Raw genomic sequence first — 24,467 nt, forward strand, 5'->3', positions numbered from 1 at the left:
TGATAAGAGTTGGACTGAGGGAGAGAAGGTGATAATCATTTTCATTCATTGATTTCTAGGCAGTATATGTGCTTCATTGACCTTAGTTTGAATTCTCTATTATAATTTAAAAGAAAATTATTTCAGTAGATGTTATATTTGATGTATCAAAAATTGGACTTTTAATTACAATTTTTTTTAATAAATTTATTTTATTTTATTTATTTATTTTTGGCTGCATTGGGTCTTTGTTGCTGCTTATGGGCTTTCTCTAGTTGCAGCGAGTGGGGGCTACTCTTCGTTGCAGTGCGTGGGCTTCTCATTGCGGTGGCTTCTCTTGTTGCGCAGCACAGGGCAGGTGGGCTTCAGTAGTTGTGGCATGCGGGCTCAGTAGTTGTGACTTGCGGGCTCTAGAGCGCAGGCTCAGTAGTTGTGGCGTGTGGGCTTAGTTGCTCTGTGGCATGTGGGATCTTCCAGCCCAGGGATCGAACTTGTGTCCCCTGCATTGGCAGGCAGATTCTTAACCACTGTGCCAGCAGGGAAGTCCCAAATTACAATTTTTAATTGAGCAGAAAACTCTCATAAATGTTCCTGTTTCGATCTGAATAGTATGCTTGAGTGACATACTAGTGTCAATGTGTATCCATGTCTTGCCATATTACCTCCCAAGCAGATACAGTCTCCTGTGGAGAATCGTAGTCAGGAAGGATTGCAGGAGAGAGATCTATCCCACAATGGTTCTTTTTTCATCAGTTATTCTTCTCTGGCTTTGTAATATAGTTGGAAATGAGGAATTTCAATAGAAGTTGAATTTGTAGATACTATTCAGGAATAGTATCTTCACAATAGATCCTGTAGGGCCAAGAAGATACATGTAGAACTACATGGTAGTCTTTTAACATGAATGATATTTTGATTTCATCATAATAATGTTAGCAGCTCTAGGCTTGATGTCTCTCATTTATCAATTTCATATGATTGCCTTAAATTTTTTTGTGTATGTGTATCATCTTAACAATTGGCAATCAGAAAGCTAGCAGAAAGTAAGTGAGGGTGACTCATTTTTGAGCTTAACCATTGTTTTCCTTCAATATAATTTTAGTATGTTAATATAATACAATAAGGGCATTAAAAATAATCTTTTTTTTTAAGCACAGATTTGCCATCACAGACTCAATTTACAAACTTGATTAGTTTTGCTATTATATTAGCTTTAATATAAAGTTTATCCAAAAGAAGCTGTATTTCTTTTATGGCACCCTGAATTGTCACATTAGATCAGTTAATTTTTTGTTTTTGTTATCAGAGGCTTTTTTGGTCAGTGGTTAACCACAGGAACTATACTATAAATTATTCATTTAATTTGTTAAATATGTCATTCACTCATCCTGAATGACATAAAAACAGTGGAATCCTGGAGCTAGGTTGTATTAGCTCATGGGAGCCAATTGTCTATATGAAATTTACAATAAAAAGTATTGTATATTTTATTATTTTTTATAAGTTACATACTACACATCTTTTATATCATTAAAATTTACAGTAACCTTATGTATTTATTTTTTATGAGACAGCTGTTAAACACTTACAATATACAACTATAAGCCTTGGTGATTAAACCACTTCTATTTGCACTGGATGCTCATGTGTTTGCAGACTGTTTAAATTTGTACTGTATGAGCTCCTCTTCCTGTTGTTTTGAATCTTTAAACTCAAAATCCAAAACTGTTGGAGACCACACACTTAACAGCTTTATTGAGATATAACTCACAAACCACACAATCCATTCATTTAAAGTGTACAATTCAATGTTTTTAGCATATTCACAGGGTATAAAAATATCACCACCAACTAATTTTAGAACATTTTTGTCCCTTCTAAAAGACCCATTAGCAGTCGATCCTCATTCTCTCCTCTTCCCAAGTCCTAAGCAACCAAGAATGGACTTGAGGACACAGGGAGGGGGAAGGGTAAGCTGAGATGAAGTGAGAGAGTGGCATGGACATATACACACTACTAAATGTAAAATATATCTATGTAAATTTGACTCTTCTGGATATTTTGTATGAAAGGAGTCATATAATATGTGTTTTTTTGTGTGTCTGGCACTTTTACTTATCTTGATATCTTCCAGGTTCTTCCATGGCATAGCATGAATCAATATTTCATCTCTTTTTATTTCTCTGTATAGTTTTATTTTTTGTATAAACACACTTTGTTTATATATATTCATCAGTTCAGGGACATTTGAATTGTTTCCACTTTTTTGGCTATTATGAGTATGCTGCTTTGTTATGTACAATATATTTTATGTGAATGTATGTTTTCAGTTCCCTTGAATATATACAAATGTGTGGGCTTGCTGAGTCATTTGGTAAGTCTACGTTTGATTTTCCAGGTTACTGCCAAACTTTCCAAAGCAATGGCATTATTTTGCATTCCCATCAGCAATGCATGAGGGTTCTAATTTTTCTATATCCTCACCAATATTTATTATTTTGATTATAACAGTCTCAGTGAATGTGAGATAGTATCTTATTGAGATTTTGATTTACATTTCCCTAATTACTTATGATGTTGAGCATGTTTTCTTGTGCTATTTTGCCATTTGAACATCTTCTCTAGAGAAATGTCTTTAAGTCTTTTACCAATTTTTAATTGGGTCATTTTTCTTTCTATTATTGAGTTGCAAGTGTTTTCATGTATTACAGATGAAAGTCTCTTATTAGACATATGCTTTTCAAATATTTTCTCTCATTTTTATGGGCTCTCATTTCACTTTTTTGATTGTATCATTTGCAGCATGAATTAAAAAAACATTTTGGTGTAGTCCAATTTATTAGTTTTTCTATTGTTGCTTTTGCTTTTGGTGTCATAACTGAGCAGACCTTGCCTTACTAAAGATTAAAAATATTTACTCCTGTTTTCTTGTAAGTTTTAGCTCTTATGTTTAGATATATGATCCACTGTGATTTAATTTTTGTGGTGTGACGTAGGGATTCTACTTCATTCTTTTGCATTGGGTATCCAGTTGTCTCAGCACCCCTTGTTGAAAAAACTATTCCTTCCCAGTTGCATTATCTTGACACTCCTGTTGGAAATGAATTGAAATTAAGTGTAAGGATTTATCTCTGGAAGCTCAGTTCTAACCCATTGATCTATATATCTGTTCTCATGCCAGTACCATGCTATGTTTATTACTTTAGATTTATAGTAGGTTTTGAAATTAATAAGTGTAAGACCTCCAAATTTCTTCTTTTAAAAGACTATTTTGGTTTTTCTTAATACTTTGCAGTTACATATGAATTGTAACTTGTCAATTTCTGAAAAAAAGCTAGTTAGCTTTTTAATAGCAATTGCATTGAATCTGTAAATTATTTTTTGGAGTATTGCCATCTTAACAATATTAAGCCTTCTGATCCATGAACATAGGATGTCTTTACATTTATTTAGATGATTTTAAATTTCTTATAAACAATGTTTTGCAGCTGTCAGTGTTCAAGTTTTGCACTTTTTTGTTAACTATAACTTAGTTAAATCTAAATTAATACCTAGTATTCTGTTCTTTTATATGCCATTATAAATAGAATTATTTTTCCTAATTTATTTTTGGGTTGTTCATTGCTAATGAACAGAAATACAACTGATTTTTGTATATTGATTTTGTATGTTAACTTTGCAAAATTCATTTATGAATTCTAAGTTTTTTTAGTGGATTCCTTAGGCTTTTTTATGTATAAGACTATGTCATCTGCAAAAAGAGATAGTTTTATTCCTCTTTTCCAATCAAGGGGCCTTTTCTTGCCTAACTGCCCTGAATAGAAGCTCAAAATACAGTGTTAAATAGAGTGGCTTGAGCAGACATTCTTGTCTTGCCCCTGTTCTTAGAGGGAAAACATTCAGTCTTTCACCATTAAATAAGATATTTGTTGTGGGGTTTTTAAAGATGTCCTTTATCAGATTGAGGATTCCTTTCTATTCCTAGTTTACTAAGTTTTTGCCAGAAAAGTATGTTCCTTTTGTCAAATATTTTTCTGCATCTGTTGAGGTGATCATATGCTTTTTTCCCTTTACTCTATTAAAATGGTTTATTACATTAATTCATTTTCTTGAGTTAAACCAACTTGGGATTATCCTACTTGGTTGTGGTATATAATAATAATTACTATATATATGATTGGAATTTGTTAGTGTTTTGTTGAAGATTTTTACATCTATATTCATAAAATATATTTGTCTGTAGTTTTTTCCTTGTGATGTATTTAGTTTTGATATAATGGTAATCCTGGCCTCTTAGAGTGATTTCAGAAGTGTTTTCTCATCTATTTTTCTGATGAATTGGCCATAATTCCTTGAATGTTTAGTCCAGTAAAACCCTCTGAACCTGGGCTTTTCTTTGTGAAAGGGTTTTTTTCATTACCAATTTTGTATCTTTACTTGTCACAGACCTATTCAGATTTTCTATTTTTTTAGTCAATTTCAGTAATTTACATCTTTCTAGGAATTGTTCATTTTATGTGGTTATTTGATTTGTTAGCATACAGTTGTTTATAATATTTTTAAACCCTTTTTTATTTTTGTCAGGTCAGCAGGGATATTTCTTTTTTTCCTGATTTTAGTAATTTGAGTCTTCTCCTTCTTTATCTTGGGCAGTAAAGCTAAAGTTTTGTCATTTAAAAAACTTTTTCAAAGACTACTCTTTGGTTTTACTGATCTTGTTCATTGTTTTCTATTCTCTTTTATTTGTTTCTCCTCTTTTTAAATACTTCCCCCTTTTGCTTCATTTTACTTTACTCTTTTTCTACTTACTTAAGGTGGAAAGATAGGAATCTGATTTGAGATTTTTCTTATTTTTTTGGCCATCCAGTTTTATTGAGGTATAATTGAAATACAACACTATAAGTTTAAGGTGTACAGCAGAATAATTTGACTTACATACACCACGAGATGATTACCACAATAAGTTTAGTAAACATCAATCATCTCATATAAATACAAAGTAAAAGGAGAAAAATAATTTTTTCCTTGTGATGAAAACTCTTTAACAATTTTCATATATAACATACAGCAGTGTTAATTATATTAGTCATGTTGTATATTATATCCCTAGGACTTATAACTGGAAGTTTGTACCTTTTGACCACTTTAATCCAATTTTCCCTACTCTTACCCTTCTCTTCAAGTAACCACAAATCTGATTTCTTTTTCTATGACTGTTTGCTTTTTGAAGTATAATTGATCTATAACATTCTGTTAGCTCCCGGTGCATATCTAGTGATTCAGTGTTTCTATACATTACAAAATGATCACCACAATAAGACTAGTTAATATACAAAGATATTACATTGTTATTGACTATATTTCCCATGCCATACATTTCATCCCTGTGACTCATTTATTTTGTAACTGGAAGTTTATACCTGTTCATTTCTCTCACCTATTTCACTCATCCCCTACGCCCTGTCCCTCTGGCAACCATCTCTTTGTTCTCTGTGTCTGTGACTCTGTTTCTGTTTTGTTATGTTTGTTCACTTGTTTTGTTTTTTAAATTCTACATATAAGTGAAATCATACAGTATTTGTCTTTCTCTGAATGATTTCACTTAGCATAATACTCTCTAGGTCATCCGTGTTGTCGCAAATGGCAACATCTAATTCTTTTTTATGGCTGGGTAATATTCCATTATATATATATTCCTGTTTTTCTGCCAGTACCATGCTGTTTTAATCTCTGTAGCTTTGTAGTATAGTGTGAAGTCAGGGAGCCTGATACCTCCAGCTCCATTTTTCTTTCCCAGTATTGCTTTGGCTATTTGGGGTCTTTTGTGTTTCCATACAAATTTTAAAATTAATTGTTCTAGTTCTGTGAAAAATGCCATTGATATTTTAATAGAGATTGCATTGAATCTGTAGATTGCCTTGGTAGTATGGTCATTTTAACAATATTAATTCTTCTAGTCCAAGAACATGGTATCTCTTTCCATCTGTTTGTGTCACCTTTAATTCTTTCATTGGCATCTTATAGTTTTTGGAGTACAGGTCTTTTGTCTCCTTAGGTAAGTTTATTCCTCGGTATTTTATTCTTTTTGATGCAACAGTAAATGAGATTGTATATGGTGTTAAAGAATGTTCTTGTTTCATTCTTTTACATGTAGCTGTCCAGTTTTCCCAGCACCACTTATTAAAGAGACTGTCTTTTCTCCACTGTGTATTCTTACCTCCTTTGAGGTAGAGTAATTGACCATAAGTGTGTGGGTTTATTTCTGGGCTGTCTGTCCTGTTCCACTGATCTATGCTTCTGTTTTTATGCCAGTGCCATACTGTTTTGACTACTGTAGATTTGTAGTGTAGTCTGAAATCAGGGAGTGTTTACTGTTAACCAATAATTGTAAGCCATTTCCAATATATGCTCCCATAGCACAACTTGTACCTTCTGTACTCTGATACATATTATCTGTAGTCAGTTGAATAATGCCTGCCCAAAGATTTCAAATCCCAATTCTGGGAATTTGTAAAAGTTACCTTGTTTGGGAAGAGAGTCTTTGTAGATGCAATTAAGTTAAGGATCTTGATAGGAGGAGATTATCCTGGATTATCTGGTCAGGCCCTACATTCCCTCATATAAGATGGGTCCTTGTAAATGAGAGACACAGAGGAGAAACACATCAAAGAGAAGTCAATGTGATATGGCCTCAAGCCATGAATGCCGGCAACCTCCAGAGCCTGGAAAAGACAAAGAATGGATTCTTCCCTAGAGCTTTTAAAGGGAGAGCAGCTCTGTCAACATCTTGATTTTGAACTTCTAGCTTCCAGGACTATGGGAGAATAAATTTGCTTTTTTGTAAGCCACCCATTTTGTGGTAATTTGTTACAGAAGCTACAGGAAATTAATATATAGCTGTAGCAATGATTTGTTTAATATTTTCTCTACTAGACTGAAAAGCACAAAAACCTGGGTTTTTTGTCTCATACACTTTGATAACTTCAGCACCTAGCAAAAGAGGGCTTGACAGTAGTTGGTACTTTTAGGATACATGTTGAAGGAATGAATTCATAGGCTATGATCCCTACATCACTCATAGTTTACTAACTGTACAAAATTACTGTATTTTTGGTTATCTGGCAAGGGAACTGAGAGGAAACTCTAAGTTTTATTTCTGAGAGAAAAGAAGACGAAGTTTTGAGGGTAGTTTTGATAGTCAGTGGACTTAGAATTTGGATTTCCAGCCTAGGAAGAGTGGATGTTCTCTGAGGAGGAGGGGGTAGGCCAGGAGAGCTGGTGGGTGGACATCTGAAATGGTGCTTCCCTGACAGTATCCTCTTAGTTTCAACTAATTTCCAGGCTGGTCACTGCTGTGATTCATGCAGCTTCCCTGTCCTCTCACTACAGATTGGTCTTGCATCATAAGGCAATGAAGGATTATCCATGGAGCCCAGTGTAGAAGAAGAGATGGCTCAAGATGTTAAAGGAGAGAAGTCAGAAAGGTCTGAAACCTAGTGAGGAACCACATGCATCACAGATAATTTGTGAGGGAGCACTTCAAATTTAACAAAGGTGGAACGCCTGGCTGTTTGGCCTTATGTAAAACTTCATGTATATAGTTATTTGCATATCCTGCTTTAGGAACTGCTGCTACTGAGACCTATCGTAAACCAGAAGAAAGAAATAAATAAAATAAAAACCAAACTAACAAAAAGCATCAGGTGATTTGCTTTCAGTTTTGCAGTGAGCTCAGTCTGCTAGCACTACTGTTCAAAGGGGCTTTTGCCATTTGACTCATTGACTGCGTAATGATTTTGCTCAGGTTAATCATCTTCTGGTGTTGTATGCCAGCATTTATGAAGCTGTCATGTTACTGCAGGTTATGCCTCAAGGTCTGACTAAGAACATTGTGTGAGAGAGAGAGAGAGTGTGTGTGTGTGTGTGTGTGTGTGTGTGTGTGTGTGTTTGCAAGTAGGAAACCCTTTCATTTCAGAAATGAAAATGCATCTACTGTGTTGTCAGCATTAGACTAAGGGACAGATGGGTTAAAGGTTAAAAATGGGAGCTCTAGAGAATATCTAGGTGTTAACTTTGGATCCCCCACTCGAAGTAGTGAATTCATTCATGTGGCAGCCATGTAAGATTAAATTTATTTCTTATCTCATTCCAAACTTATTATTTATTCTTCTCAGTCATATACGGAAACTTTTGGCTCTTTGCTGTCTTTCCCACTGCCATGACTTATCCCCTGCTTCAGCTCCCACCCATGTCAAATTCTGTTTCTTGCATGAAGTTGCTTCAGTAAGAGGTGACATCTTTATTCTCTGAACTCCCCTATTACTTGACTTATATTTTTATCATGATCATCAAAATGGCAAAAGCCACCATTTATTGACTGTTCACTATATGCCAAACATTGGGTTATATCCTTTAGATACATTATTTCATTTAATGATTACAGGTCTGTGAAGTAGGCTCTGTTATCCCTATTTTACAGGTGAGAAAACAAATTTCGAGAGGTTTAAAAGATTTGCACAAAATATACAACTTCTGAGTGGATGATCCAAAGTTCACACCTAGATCATCTCCAGAGCTCACATTTTTAACCTTTAACCCATACTCTCCCTTAGTCTAATACGGATAGCAGAGTAGATGAATTTTCTTTCCTAGATTGTATGATATTAAGGGTAGAGGTTTCATATTATTTCTTTCATTTCTCTAATCACAATGTCCAGTACCCAGGGACACAATAGATATTGATTAGATAAGAAATCAATATCTAGAAGAAATTATTGCAATAAAAAAATTACTGGACCTTAATAATGTATTTCAGAGTAATTTAAGAAAGTTACACTGATGGTTACAAGTAAGTCATTTTAAAATATAAAAGGTGGCATTAATGGGTAAACGTGATTAACTATGCCAAATATCTTTTTTCATGTTTCTTATAGTTTTGTATGTAAATAATATATAAAATGATGAGATATTCAATCATAATTTTTTGAACTTTACTATCTAGATGATTTGGATCAGTTTATTAAAATGTTTTTGTCTAATGAACTTTCTGTGTCAACCTTATATATTAAATACATATTTCCATATTTCTTTATTAATCTTGTGCCTTTTTGTGTTTTTTGTTTTGGTTTTGTTTCCAGGATGGCGTAGGGGTAGATGAGAAGCTATCTTTGCGGCGGGTAGCCGTGGTTGAAGATTTCTTTGACATTATCTATTCAATGCATGTGGAAACAGGGCCAAATGGAGAACAAATTCGGAAACATGCTGGACAAAAGAGAACTTACAAAGCAGTAAGTTAAAAAAACAAAAAAAGAAAAGAAAAAGGCATGCATTTTGAAATTTGATATTATATGCTTATTAAAGATGGGTTAAATAGTTATGAGTATTCTATCTTCAACATAAATTAGACTATATCATGGTCACACCCAACATTTAAACTATTATTATTGAATTCTATTTTGGTTGTATGTTCACTAAGTCTATTGCATATATTGCTAGAAACCTGTTTCTAGCATTATCATTTTCTTTTCTTTAAATATGCATAAAATGTGGTAGTCCCAGTGAAATGCCCACAAATGGGAAGATTATTTGTGTTATATATTCAATATATAATATGTGTTCAAATCATAATATATAAATTATCTACTGGAACATATGAACTTTTGTACTACCACTATTGTCTTAACAGTCCTTCCCCTTCAAAACATATTAATATGTTCAGGTATTTCTTATTTAATACTTATAGTCACATGAATAAGAAAATTTTATGTGCTTTTCTTATGTTACCTTATATTAAATACATTTGCCCTGAAGGGTATGCCTTTCTTAATTTTCCAGTATAAGTTATTTAAAAATATGTGTTATTTTCATAGGCCTAGTGCCCTTGAACATTTAAAAATGAAAATATACAATGCTTTTATTGTAAATTATCTAGAAAACAGATTAACTAACTGTTAGATATTGAAATATATATTGTCAAAATGGAGTTATATATTATTTCTAAAGTTTTTAATTATACTTACTGTTCGATCTAGACACTTTAATCTAGTTTTCTATTTAATTAAACATTTTATGAAATCATCTTACTATAGATAATTCATCCTTTCTAGGAAAATTGAACAGTAAATTATTCTTTTCCAATATGAGCAAAGTGTACATCAGAAATACTTTATCAGCAATCAGAATAATATCCTTTTTTAGAATTCTTATTGAACTTTGCTTTTGGCTACCTTTATATTAACTGTTTTCAGCTATATTTATACACAATATCAGTCTGGATCCATTTTTTTTTCAGATACAGAAAAATGTGTGAAATGCTCAAAGTTTCAAATACAGGTACATATGTTTGAAAATTAGCTACTGAGCATAAGAAATAGCTTCTTTTCCATAACTATTTTTTGCTATATCTCCAGGGTCATATTGAATCTTTATAGTTGCATAATAACCCCTAATACATGTTGTATTTATCTCTCCTTCTCTATGGTTTTGTTTCTTGGCTGTTTCCAAATTGCATGGTTTGTGGGCAGGCACTATTGTAAGTTTCCTTACATAACTCTGCCACATAAACTTTCTTTTGACTTACATATCTGAGGAGACATCTTTATCATGACTAATGATAATGACCTAGCTTCTTAAGATACTTTTGTGTAGACTAATGTTACTGAACATACTCATTTTGCTTGCCTCCTAAGCCAGGGTTGTATCTCTGGATACTAATAGGGAAAAAAACTGTATATTGATCTACTAATATCACTAACTGTGTACTCTTATGATAATTCGTTTTCACAAAATAGCTACCTAAACTTGATAGGACTTTGTAAGGTAGGAATACATAAGTTCAGTTGTATTCAATGAAAACAAACCAACAAAAAACAAGTGGCTTCACTGTCAGGAATAGTGTGGCAGCCAAATCTGTTTAGGTGCCAAAAGCAATTTAAAGTGATTTAATCTTTGAAATCCACTTATTAGAGACCTTTAATTAAAAGAGAAATATGACATAAACCCAAGTCTCTCACCCGGTGTTTTCCTAAATGAAATGTAGAGAATCTGATCCACTGCCATAATGCATGCTAAACACTTCCAATAAATTGGTAAACACATTTCCAACATATATCATTTTGCATTAACATTTTGAAGATGTTTTCTGCGTTCTGGGGTAGGGCTGGATACCAACTTTGAATGTATAAATAGTATCTGAAATATCATCCATTCCCTCTTGAGAATGTCCTATTTGAAGATTCTTTTCTTTCCCAAGTTTATTTTTTGTTTCCGCATATAAGTACTCTCACCTTTTCCTAATATCATGAAGGTTTCTTCTGGCCTCACCTTCTGCCTTCTGGTATTTCTCAACTGAATCCTAACTAGAGAACATTTCCATTTCATGGAGTAATAATAGATCGTAGAAAAAAAAAGGAAGAAAACACTGCTTCATTGCCAGCAAAACTGTGCACATGACGCCACAATGAATTTAAGTCTAATGTTAAAATTAATATAAATGTTCAACTAATGGGGCATGAAACTAAATGCAATTTGAAATGAAATGGTGTAGTGCTATTAGGGCCCTAGACTGTTGGATCAGAATTTAGTTCTCAATACTAATGCTGGAATTGGCTAGTCACTGGTAGAATTAGCTAGATACCTATTGCAGTTATAATGGTTCCCATTAAGATTAATATTTTTTTCCTACTTCTAACACATTAGCTCATAGAGCATGCATGATTATTGACTTTCTTTTTCTCCCTTATCCTACATGGCCAAGAAACCATACTTATACAACTAATCATTAAAACGTGTCATTTTGTCTTGATAATATTACCAATAGATTTAGCGGTCATTTTATTTACTTTGCCTTTTTTGCAAATCTTTCTATGTTTTCACTCTGCAGGAAATGGTGGTCCTTTAATATTGGATTAACTTTTGAATGCTATTTGTTTTTACCTATCTGCAGTATATCATTCCTTGAAATATCTAGTCGTTATACAACTTAAATTTTATTGCAATCTGATCTGACTAGAGAAAAAAATTGGAGGGTGTATATTCTGTTACTCATGAGCTCTTTTTAAAAATCCACATAAAATGACACATTTTAGGAATATGTAAAGGCTATCATAAGTAATTTTTTTAGTCATTGTTGAATTCTAGTGTCTTTTAGGTCTTTTCTTCCCCCCTTCATTTGTCCCTGTGTATATATTAACCTTTACTGGTGCACTGAATGTATTTCCTTCAATATTTTTGGGTTGATTATCTACATTAACAGAGTGGAGAGGAAGTGTGAATCATTCAGATATCACTTATATTTGAACTTAAGTATATCTTTCTACTGAAAATTGAATGCAAGTATGCTTAGCAATTTGGAAAGTGACTTCAAAATTAATGTGGTAACATAGTTTAAAAAAAAATCATGAATGCAGGAAGTTGTCTTCCAGTCCTTAACTTTTCTCAGCTATTGTCTGAATTCTACCTTCAGGGAATATATGACTCTTCTCTAGTTGTCTTTTATGTCTTGCATTTCATCACAGGCTAAAGCACAGCTGCCTTTCCAGAAAGGTTTCTTCAGTTATGGTCCGATTAAAGATAAAGTTTCGAAACTCTTGCTACATGTAAAATAAAAGTAACTGGTGGAAATCCAGGAACTAGCAGGGAAAGTCAGTGTTTTCAGTGGAGAGAACAGTCTGCATATATATGTGTATATGTACACACACACACAACTTGTGGTGTGATACAGTAAGTTTACATGTATTACTCACATACATAGCTGCCAATAATTACGTTCATTTAATTCTGAGTGGAGAGCATATGCTACAGCTAAAAGAAAATAGGCTAGAAGCCAGACAAACTCAGTTTCAAATTTCAAATCTAGTACTTCCTATCTGTGTCACTTTTGGCCAATTATTTACTTTTTTTCTCCTCCTGTTTAGAGGGAGATAACGATATGCATGGTGTGGCCAAATAAATGAGTTAATATGCATGAAGTGCTTTCCTTATGGTCAACTTTTGAATAATATTTTTTCTCCTTTATCCAATCACTAGTCATGTTCCAGGTAGAAGGACAAACGGGACAATCAACATAGTTCCATCGTTGCCCTAATTATAATTATGGATGTAATTTCTTCTGCTTGCCCCAATGCCTCCGTGTTGGGAGAGAGAGGAATAGTAATAACTTAGGCATTCTCTTATGTACATCTTATAAATGTCACTATCTCTGGCAGTCCACAGTGTAACTGTTCTCCAAGCTTTGACCGGGCTGAAGGGAAGCATGGAAGAAGCCAGGGTACCTGTGTTTAGGAGCTCTCCTGCTAGATGAAGTTTATGAGAATTTCAGTTATTTCATTTGCTTTTACCCAAGTTTCAGTCTTACGTTAATTTTAAATTGCTTTTCTGAAAAATTTTAAAACTGGATCTCTTTCAAGAATTTGCTTTCAATATGAATAGAATATTCCTTTCCAGGGACATGCTGCAGAAAAATAATATATTAGGGAGAATGTCTGTATCCCTACTCTGAATGTTAAAAAGGAAAAGTCTTTATGCTAGCAGGTCTACAACTCTTAACCTTAAAACTTCAGTTAGTGTCATTTTATCCTGTTCTGTTTTATTAATATCTATTGGTTCAGTGTCTCTACTGCTAAATGGGGTATTTTAACTTGCACCATTTGGGCTAGTTTGCTATGTCAAAATTCCCAGAATTCTTGTCAACTTAGAATGAGGCCAATGACCAAAATTTGCAGCCATTGTGGTGTGAAAAAAATAACACTAAATTAAAATTCGAGAGTTCCTAGCAATTAATTTACCCTCTTTTTGACTTAGGCCACAGTTTTCGCACATATAAAATGAGGGGACTATATTTCTGTTTTTTTCCCAGCTCTGAAGGAATTACAGCAGTTTTCATGGTGTGTGTGGAGCCATTACTGTGGAAGGGGCACAAGGAAAATAGTAACCAAAGTGAGCAAATAGGTTGGCACAAGAAATGTTCAAACATAGGGAAATGCCTCCCGCTCTTGAAAAAGCAGATTGGCTGATGAGCATAGCAGAGAGATAGAAGATTTTGGCTTCATTATCATCTAGAGAGCTCTCCTATAAATAATAATAATGATGATGGTAATAATCACGAAAAGGATCTGTAGTCCTTAGACCTCCTATATCTAGGATTTTAAAATAGTGATATAAGAAGAAAGGCCATAAAAATGACTCTCAAGTGTCAGCAGATTTTCACTGCTCTCCATTTTTGTTAAAAATTTTGCAGTAATCTGAACCATGTTGTCAACGGATGGCTACTTAAGTTATAATGTGATTTTAAGCTGCAGTGCAACAGATGTGACCACACCTCAAATTTCGTTGTAAACATAAATGATCCTGTGAACATCAGTGTTGCTTGTCTTATAGTCCTATAATCTGAGACACTGTTGAAATATAGGGGGTTATATTTATTTCTGTGATTAGTACCAGGAACGCCTTGCTCTCTGAATATATTTCCCTTCCCTATCACAATGACTCAAGTTTTACAATTAGAATTTAATTTCTTTGGATTAAAGCATTGACCTATATATCTTTATATGGACTTTAAATATCCTTGGGCAAGAGAAGCTAGAGAATAAATTAGGCTGATAGCAGTCATTGACATTTTGTATGATCATTTTGTACATGTGTTTGTCTCTCATATTTAGCTGGGTTTAACTCAAGAATAGATAGGAAAGAATTGTGTGACATGCCATACATAGACCTACTGATATTCCAAGTAGCATAGCATCGTCCTGATTTTTGTGTGAATCCCAGTGTGGCATCATGAGTAATAGCCTTTGGCATGTATCTTATAGAAGTTGAGAACTCATGTTATCAAGATGAGTTGATATTGGCTCATCAATATCTTGAGCTTTGGCTCAAGATGAGCCAAAATATTGGCTATATTCCCCATGTTGTACATCCTTGAGCCTGTCTTACACCCAGTAGTATGTACCTCCCACTCCTCCACTCCTATATTGCTCCTCCCCCGGCAACTGGTAACCACTAGTTTGTTCTCTATATCTGTGAGTCTGCTTCTTTTTTGTTATATTCACTAGTTAGTTGTATTTTTTAGATTCCACGCATAAGTGATATCATACAATATTTGTCTTTCTCTGTCTGACTTACTTCCCTTAGCATAATGCCCTCCAAGTCCATCCATGTTGCTGCAAATGGCAAAATTTTGTTCTTTTTTTTCTTTATTTATAGCTAGGGTCAAAGTTAAAAAAAATCTTGTAGTCCCTAATGGTGGGGGACCATGTCTGTTTCTCATATTACTGTATAATCACAGCTTAGTAAAAGAACCATCTTATGGTAGAGTATTCCACAGATACTCGTTGAAGGAAAAAATTTACTTCACCTCTGTGAAGTCCTTGCCTTTTTGATACCAACTAAGTAGTATAAAGATGTTACTATAAATAGAGATAATGAAATAAGATCAGAGCTGTAGCCCGTGGCTGTAAAGACCCTGCACTACACAACTCATGTTTACCTTGAACAGCACCCTGGATTTCTGCAATTTTGCAGGCTATGAATAAGGTAACAAAATTATTTAACACAAGTGCTTCCCCCTTGCTTTTTAGGCAAAACTTTGATGCTGCATTAAATTATGCTATCATCTTAGAGGCAGGATGTAAACACATCAATTACATTTCCACACATTGGTTTATTTCTTATCAGATTGCACACCCATATCCACATATCCCCCCACACACATAATAGGTTTTATAAAGGTGATTCTGGCTAAATATTGAACAGCTATTAAACATGGTACACATAATATTAAACCTACATTTATGTAGGAACAGCCTCATTGTTTTAGATAACTAAAAATATTATTCAGACTAAGAAGTCAGATGTGTAAAATCACCTCAGAAGGAAAAAATAAATCAGTGGCATGAGAATTAGAGTTATTAAATAACAATCTTAAAAGAGAAGAATAGTGTTCTGCCATTCACCAAAATTGATTTATTTCTTATATAGGTGTAGTGAGAATTATCACAGGTGAGCAGAGTAACAGTACAAATCCTGTATACTCAGAACCTTTCTTTTAGGTAGTAGAGACCGTCAAAAGACATAACTCACCCAAACCAGTTTATCATCAACTAATGTCACAAACCCTGTCATTAATAATTTTCGTATTATTGTGACTAGGTATATTCCTTGAAAGGGAATTAACCTTTTGGAGAAACAGCATTAACTCTTCATGTCCAGCCTGATAAATTGCTACTTCAGTGCACCCTTGTGGTGAAAATGTGGCAATGCAGCTTTTAAAACTACTTGGAAGATTAGTACCTACTAGTGGGTGATTCTTCTTCAGATCCAGAGGTTCCTGGGTACTGTGATGATGTAATAAATAAAATCTCCTGAATTTCTTACAGTATATGCACCTGTATAAATACCTATATATGTATTTAATTGGGATAAAATATAATAGGAAAGAGGACTAGGACATGGGCTATTGGTGTGAAGTAATAGAAAGAAAATGGTGCCAGCTTTGATGTCAGCTAGACTTGGGTTCAAATCCTGATTAGGTAAGTTCTATATGTGTGATTTGGGCATGTGTTATTTTTAGGGTTGCTTTGAGGCTCATAAATAATGTATGTAAAGGTTTTAACTTAATAATTGCTTCAAACATGATATTATGATAGTGAGGCAATGTGATATTTTAAAAAATATGGCATTGTTTGTGGGGTAACAGATGCTGTAAACAGATTTTTTTCTATTAACTAGATATTGAGAGGTCTTTTTCTTTCTTTGTATCATCTGTGATCCCCAGTGGCCCAAGGATAACACGCACCCATGTCTTCATTGATGACTTTTCCAGAATTGAAAGTGTTATTCACTAACTTCATCTGCTGCAGTTTTAGTCAGTTCATCATAAGTAACAAGCGACAAGCCTTTACCTGTTTTTTATGTTTATCTGCTCTACTCCTCGTCCTCTCCTCTACCTTCATTTTTCTGGGAATGTCCTCTCCCACATCACAGCCGTATTTGAGCATTGCTCTGCTCCTTAACCCGAGCAATCGGAAGGGAGGTGAATCATGAAAGAGACAGATTTTGAGAATTTGGAATTTGGACCAAGAAATTTCTGTCTTGGTGTGTTTTACCTCTTCAGTGGAGAACATATGAACGTGATATATGTATCCATTAGTTTGCATAGTTATTTGTGTAGTCTAAAGCAATATTTCTCAATAGGGCACTATAGACTTTGGGGTCAGACAGTTGGCATTGCCCCAAGTACTCAGAGCTTTATTCTTAACCCCTGGGGTCTAAGTTGCAGCAACACAAGTCCCAGTTATTCCGTTTTCAAAAGTCACCTTGTTACTGAACACAGGTTCATGTGCCCGACACATGGTGAGGCCAAAAAACCCAAAACGTTGGAGTTCGGAGCAGAGAAAGGTTTATTGGAAGCCCATGCAAGGAGACGGGTAGCTTGTGCCCCAAAACTCCCAAACCCCTGGAAGGGTTTCAGTAAAGCACTTTTAAAGGCAAGGTGAGGGAGGGGTGTGGTTAGTTGTTGCAAACTTCTTGGTGTCGGATTCCTTTGTTCTTGTAGCAGTCCACTTAGGTCAGGTTATGATGTTTCTGCAAACCTCCGACAAGACAAATGCTGTGCTCTGTTCTGCAACTTTTTATCTCTATATGAATGGACTCTTAAAGGTCAGAGCCTTGAGAATAGGCTATCCTGTATATTTCAGGCTATAGGCAACATTCTTTTACTAAAGGCGCAAGGCCAGCATGACCAAGCACCGGCAACAGAGCACAAAGGTTAACGTAAAAGGAGCAGATCTAATATGGAGCCGGATTTGTTCTTCCCTATTGCAACCTCTAGAGCACAGTAAACACCCAAGTTGAGAGACGTTTTCCAAAGGAAACCATGTGGCTAGTTCTTTACTTGGCATCTCAGAAAAATGTGTTCATTATTTGCCAGTTGTGGAGCAGTTGAAGAATCTAGACAACGAATTCTGCATCCATTATCTCATTATTACCATCTCACAGACTCTGTAGTTTTCACAAACATATGAGGGTTGTGCGACTCACTGCACTCCCTAGAAAAGTGAAGCCTAACCTCCATTTTTCTTCCGTTTCCCCTAAGATGGCTAAATCTTGCCTGCTTTAAGTGACTGTGGCAGCAGTATTCTTGGCTACCTGTTTTAAAAGAAGTGCTGTCTTCCCACCACCTAGCAGGGCTTAGTGAGGGTAATGTTTAACCAAGGAAGCTGCAACAGGAGCCCAGGAGAGCTTGAACATGCCACTGAATTCTAGACCAGAAAGGTTGGATTCAACTTGTTCTCCCCTAAGCCCCAGCAAAAACACTAATATATCACAGAATATACCTTTTTCAGGAAACATCAAGAGAAGGAGTCATTTCCCCACTCTTCCATGTGTGTAATTGTATATTTTAATGTAGCTATTCATGCTGCAAGTAATTGTATAAATATTTGCTTTGCAGAGTCATTTTATTTACATGCAACATTTAAAAATTCTCTTTATTTTACTATTAGGAGTCACGTATGAAGAAAAACTTTTTCAGTGCCCATCTGCTCATTTTTTCATCTAATGTAAGAATTCTCTGTTATGACAATCTGTTCCTTAACAGCCAGTTATTCTAACATAAAAAGAGACACAAAAACATTACCCACAACTTTGGAGACGTACCTCCAGATTATTGGACTCTCTCTCTTTTTGATATTGTCACATTTGCTCAGTTGATGACTGTTTTAATAATTGTAAAATACAACTCCAAGTTAAAGATGTTCATCATTATAAGTAAGATAAAACAATAGAAAATAAAGTTATTTTCTGCAAAGCAATATAGCTAAATTTGAAGTGTTATCAGCAGAGCAAAAACTATTTCTAATAAAAGGAACTAGCTATAATTGACTTAAATCACGTTCTATTTCTTGTTTGCCTACACCTCGATGTACTAATGCATGGTGATGTGGTGCCCAGTTCATACGATGTTGCCCTGGAATGCTGTTACCTCTCTCTGTTTTCCTCCTCTAGTTTCTTTTCATCATATAGCAGATTTCTGTGTCTTGGCCCAGGTTCACTGGCTTTGCCTCTTGCCTCGCACTTGTACCATTACCCTATCCCTGGAGGATTCAGACTGCACCTCGTTCACTTTTTATTCCTTTTTCTCTTCATTTGATGCATTTGCCTCAGATTTCCAGCTTGCTTTTAGCTGTCTAAAATTTGACCCGAACTGTCTAATAATAGTCCTGCCTGCTTTAGACCTCCTTTGAATTTGCAGCCTTCATTTCAAACTTGACCGCATAACTACCATCTTCTCTCAACACCACAGCAAATACCTTTGGACTGACAGGCTGCATCCCTCTGCTTTAGACCAGTGTTTTTCACAGTATGTATCACAACCCATTAGCGAGTTTTCAAGCCAATTTAATGGGTTGTGATAACTTTAAAAAATGAAATAGAAGAAAATAGAAATGGTCTGTTTTATTGCTGAAATGTGTATATGTGCTGGCTTATGATATAAAATATATTTCTACCTGTGCTGTTGGTTTAAAAAGTTGGATAATATTGCTTTCAATGGGCACTTTGATTTCAGATTGCCTGCAGATGCCCAATAATCACTTCTACCTACCCTGCTTCTCACTTCTGCTCTTGGTATATTCTTAGATCTTCCTGACATAACAATTTGTTCCAAATTTAAGATTATCTTTGGGCTCTAACCCATATTTTCATTCATCTTAGATAAATGTACCATATAAGGTTGTCAGATTTAACAAATACAGGATGCCCAGTTATATTTTAATTTCAGATAAATGATAATTTTTAATATAAGTTATTCCCAATATCACATGTTTATCTGGAATTCACATTTAATGGTGTGTGTTGTATTTTATCTAGGAACCTTAATACTCTTTAAAAAGCAACCCAAGATATTTCAGACTGGGCTAGGCCCCCCCTTCCCCCTTAACTAAATGAAAAAGACAGGAGAAGCTGATGAATGGGTGTGATGATTGAATATATAGAAAGTACTCAGAGAGGAATGAAGGGAAATAGTAGACAGTGATATGAACTGAAAATAGCATGTCGGAGTAGGTGATAACAGTACCAGAGTGCAGCAAAACAAGCGATACTTCAGGATTGTTAGGAACCCAACCAAAACGTGAGAATCTGCCACCAGCGGGGCAGTGGCACGTTTGGAGCTGAAGTGCAAATCTGGCAGCATCCTAGTTTCAGTATTGGAGATATTGTTAAGGTACAGGAATTCATTTGGTTATTTATCAGATGTTTAGAGGTCAAACAGATACAATTAAACAGGAAGTCTTTCTGAAATAGTAGTTAGGGTTTGGAAGCAAAAATGGTTGAGGGCCAGAGTAAATGCAAATTTGATCAGGCAGGCCAAATGTCTGGCTTTTTGTGTAATTGATTATTGCTATGAATACACTTTTTAACCTAAGAGTATTTATGCTGAGTCCTGATCAAAGCATTTTTCGGAATCTCTTCAAAATTAACCAAACAATTACCAACAGGTGATTCCAATAATTTGATATAGCCGGGCACATTAGTGGTGTAGAACCATATCTCGCAGTATTCAGGGATAATTATAGTGCCTATGCACTTAATAGATATTTGTTCAGTAAATAAATGTTTAGATGAAAAATGTCTTCATCTTTGTAAGACTGTTTCCATGTGCAACTCCCCAGATTAATAAATTTCTCTGGAGAAGTATAATGATGTTCGCTGCTTACTTTTCCTCATGCATGAAATGGGTAAAAGAGAATCCATATAAATATAAGAGAAAACCATTGGCTGGACTTTTCAGTTTTGTAACACATCTATAAAAATATCTGGGCCAAATGTTATAGTGTTTGTAAAGCTTTATATGTATATGATATGTGTGTGTGTATATATATATATATGTATATATATATATGCATTTTTTTTCCCTAATTCCCTCTCTTCAGATGTATTCAAAAATATAAAATGTATAAACCAGGTAAAGACAGAGTGGCCCTTGTTGAACTGGAGATAGTGCCCATAAACAAGACTTCCCTTCCTTAGATAGGGGTCTCTCTGGACTATGGTGTCTTTGTGAATCAGGACATATGAGGTCTTTAATACCGTTTGGATTTATAGGTTCTGTTCAATTACATTTTAATTTTATTAGTTTTTAAAAATAAATTTTCTACAGCTTCGTTATCCAGTTATGTACATTGCAGGTGGTTTGTGATAGAATATCACAGTATTAAATATTAAATATCACAATAGTGATATGATAAACAAATTTCATTAGGAGACTATTTCTTTATTCATAATCTCAAGAGTTTCACAGGAGAAAATGTTAAAAATTTGGCCCTGAAGGCAAATTCTTCCATGAGTGTACTGCATGATATTTGGCAAAAAGTTTTAATGTTATTATTCCAGTGAAATAAAGGTGTTATTTCTATTTTCTAAATTCATTTTATAGAGCAAAGGTGGAGAAGGTAATTTTAAAAAGAGTGTGATTAGACCAACTTTATTTTGCTCTAAAGCTTGGTGTCTGAAATGGAGCACACTATAGACAAAGGCATCAAGCTGTGGAGGAATGTTACTTATAATGAAATTCAGCACTTGCCTGCTACTTTTCCAAATTACTAATATTTAGTAACATTAATTATGATTTTTCCTTTTGCTAAGACCTTAGGGAACTTAGGACAAAATGGTGTGATTTTGGTTGATAAATCTTTTGATTTTAGCTTTTTTTGTTTTGCTAATGCTCATGATTTACCCATGTCATGTGATGTCTCTATTTCAGCTCATGTGTTAGGTTCAAATCTTAAAGCAACAATAACTTCTCTACTGGTGAATTTCTTTGAACAATTAGAAGTCTTATTCCTTTAGAAATAGTCTACTTACACTCCTTCTTGTATATTCTATTAAAAATGGAAGTCCTCTGCATTTAGTTCCTGGTTGTTACAGTGTTACAGTGTTATTGCAAAGCCATTACTTTATTCATTTTTTAAAATTAATTTTTATTGGAGTATAGTTACTTTACAATGTTGTGTTAGTTTCTACTGTACAGCAAAATGAATCAGCCATACAAATACATACATCCCCTCCCTTTTGGATTTTCTTCCCATTCAGGTCACTACAGTGCATTAAGTAGCGTTCTCTGTGCTATACAGTAGGTGGTTCTCATTAGTTATCTATTTTATACATAGTAGTGTATGTATGTCAATCCCAGTCACCCAGTGCATCCCACCCCCCCTTCCCCCTTTGTATCCATACATTTGTTCTCTACGTCTGTGTCTCTATTTCTGCTTTGCAAATGGGATCATCTATACCATTTTTCTAGATTCCACATATATGTGTTAATATACGATATTGTTTTTTCTTTCTGACTTACTTTACTGTGTATGAAGTCTCTAGGTCCATCCACGTCTCTACAAATGACTCAATTTCGTTCCTTTTTATGGCTGAGTAATAGTCCCTTGTATATATGTACCACATCTTCTTTATCCATTCCTGTGTTGATGGACATTTAGGTTGTTTCCATGTCCTGGCTATTGTTAATAGAGCTGCTATGAACATTGGGGTGCACGTATCTTTTTGAATTATGGTTTTCTCTGGGTATATGCCCAGTAGTGGGATTGCTGGGTCATATGGTAGTTCTACTTTTAGTTTTTTAGGAACCCCCTACTGTTCTCCATAGTGGCTGTATCAATTTACACTCCCACCAACAGTGCACGAGGGTTCCCTTTTCTCCACACCTTCTCCAGCATTAGACAACCCTCAGATTGGGAGAAAATATTTGCAAATGAAGCAACTGCCAAAGGATTACCCTCAGAATGGGAGAAAATATTTGCAAATGAAGCAACTGACAAAGGATTAATTTCCAAATTATACAAGGAGCTCATGCAGCTCAATATCAAAAAAACGAACAACCCAGTCAAAAAATGGGTGGAAGACCTAAATAGACATTTCTCCAAAGAAGACATACAGATGGGCAACAAACACATGAAAAGATGTTCAACATCACTAATCATTAGAGAAATGCAAATCAAAGCTACAATGAGGTATCACTTCACACCAGTCAGAATGGCCATCATCAAAGCCATTACTTTAGCAGTCAGTTCTGCTGGAACAGGACAGATGGTCAGTTAATTTCCTCCAGGTGGAGCTCTGTATTGTAACTGCACAGTCTGATGTGCTTCTTGTGGAACTCTGTAACCTGAGACAAGGTACAGGGCCCTTGACTGGCCTTGTATTCAAAAGGGTCACCTCAAACCAGTCAGAGCATTTTATACTTACAAAGAATCTCACACCAGGGAACATTATAAACATTTTAGTATAATTAACCTATGCTGTAAGGTTAATATTCCCGCTTTTTATGGATGAGACAGTCTCTTTCATTTTTAATACCGATGACCAGGAGAGGCTATAAAATATGGTGATTAAAAGTGAATAAAAGATAGGCTCTGAAACCAGATTATCACATGAGTCCTGTCTCTTCTCCTTGTTTGACAAATTATACAACCTCTCTGAAGCTTAGTTTCCTCATCTGTTAAACAGAGATTATAATGGTGATGATAGTAATCTATTCCTGGGACTGATGTGAGAATTAAATGATAAAATCCATATAAAATTCTTACTTGGCATAATTATTATTAAGCACTCAATCAGTGGGAAACAAACATATGTATACTCTTTTAGGAAGCATTTCCTTTTGTGTAAAACAGCCAAAGCAAGTAATAGTTGTCATATAGTTAGTGAGAATCCTAATTTAGAGAATTGTCAATTTTCTACCATTTCAGGAGCCAGAGAATTGCAGGTTTATGGACAAGCTGAGTCAATTTTGAGGGCTTTTCTATTCAAAATGCTCAGAAATTAAACACCATTAAAATTAGAGAGGAAGAATGCTTGGGACTGAGGAAGCGGGACAGGACAAGCAGTCCTGTTTCAAAATTTTTGTCTGTTATCAATTTTGCTCTTAATTTATAAAACCTAATGGCTCAAGTTAGTGAGATACACTTGCATCATGTAATTGTGACACACAGTCTGGAAATGTACAACAAAGGAACAATTTGTTATTAAATTATTTTGATTAATTAATTTTTAAATTTTTTTCTAATTTTATATTGCTTCATATGTTCAGATCCAAGTAAGAAAGGAGACATTTCTGGAGATAAAACTGTGCTATTCAAAAGTAAATGTAAGAAAATTTTAGGAATTATATATAGTATCAAATTTATAAGATGAGATTTGCAAACTAACTTGACTGTGATTGATTTTTTAAATATCAGTTCTTTTGAATAAGTTACAGTTTTACCTTAACCAAGTTGTTGAGGGGAAGGTGAGTGGCACTTGAGAACTGCCAGAATTTGGTTTTATAACTGCAGTGTTTAAAAAGATACTGTTTCTTCTTCCTTCAGAAGACAGGGACGTTAGCAAGGTAAAAATGCTCATCCTCCTTTCAACTATAATATTTGTCAGTAAACTTTTCAGAAATGTATTTCCATTAGTTTTTAAAATTTTTTATTTTA

General features: G+C 34.6%; 1 protein-coding gene across 9 annotated transcripts in view; it reads left to right on the top strand.

The window, feature by feature from the left end:
* NOL4 (nucleolar protein 4) overlaps positions 1-24,467 on the top strand; it is a 410,102-nt gene that overhangs the window by 84,789 nt on the left and 300,846 nt on the right. For 5 of the 9 annotated variants that reach the window (XM_082354303.1, XM_082354305.1, XM_082354308.1 and 2 more), the window contains exon 2: positions 9,117-9,266. In XM_082354303.1, the coding sequence (XP_082210429.1) occupies positions 9,117-9,266 (150 nt within the window). Of the gene's footprint in view, positions 1-9,116; positions 9,267-10,209; positions 10,312-24,467 lie in introns of those variants that run through there. The other 4 variants (XM_082354304.1, XM_082354310.1, XM_082354311.1 and 1 more) reach the window with 4 other exon arrangements.

Source organism: Balaenoptera borealis (assembly GCF_965194805.1).
Source record: "Balaenoptera borealis genome assembly, chromosome: 14".
Taxonomy (NCBI): domain Eukaryota; kingdom Metazoa; phylum Chordata; class Mammalia; order Artiodactyla; family Balaenopteridae; genus Balaenoptera; species Balaenoptera borealis.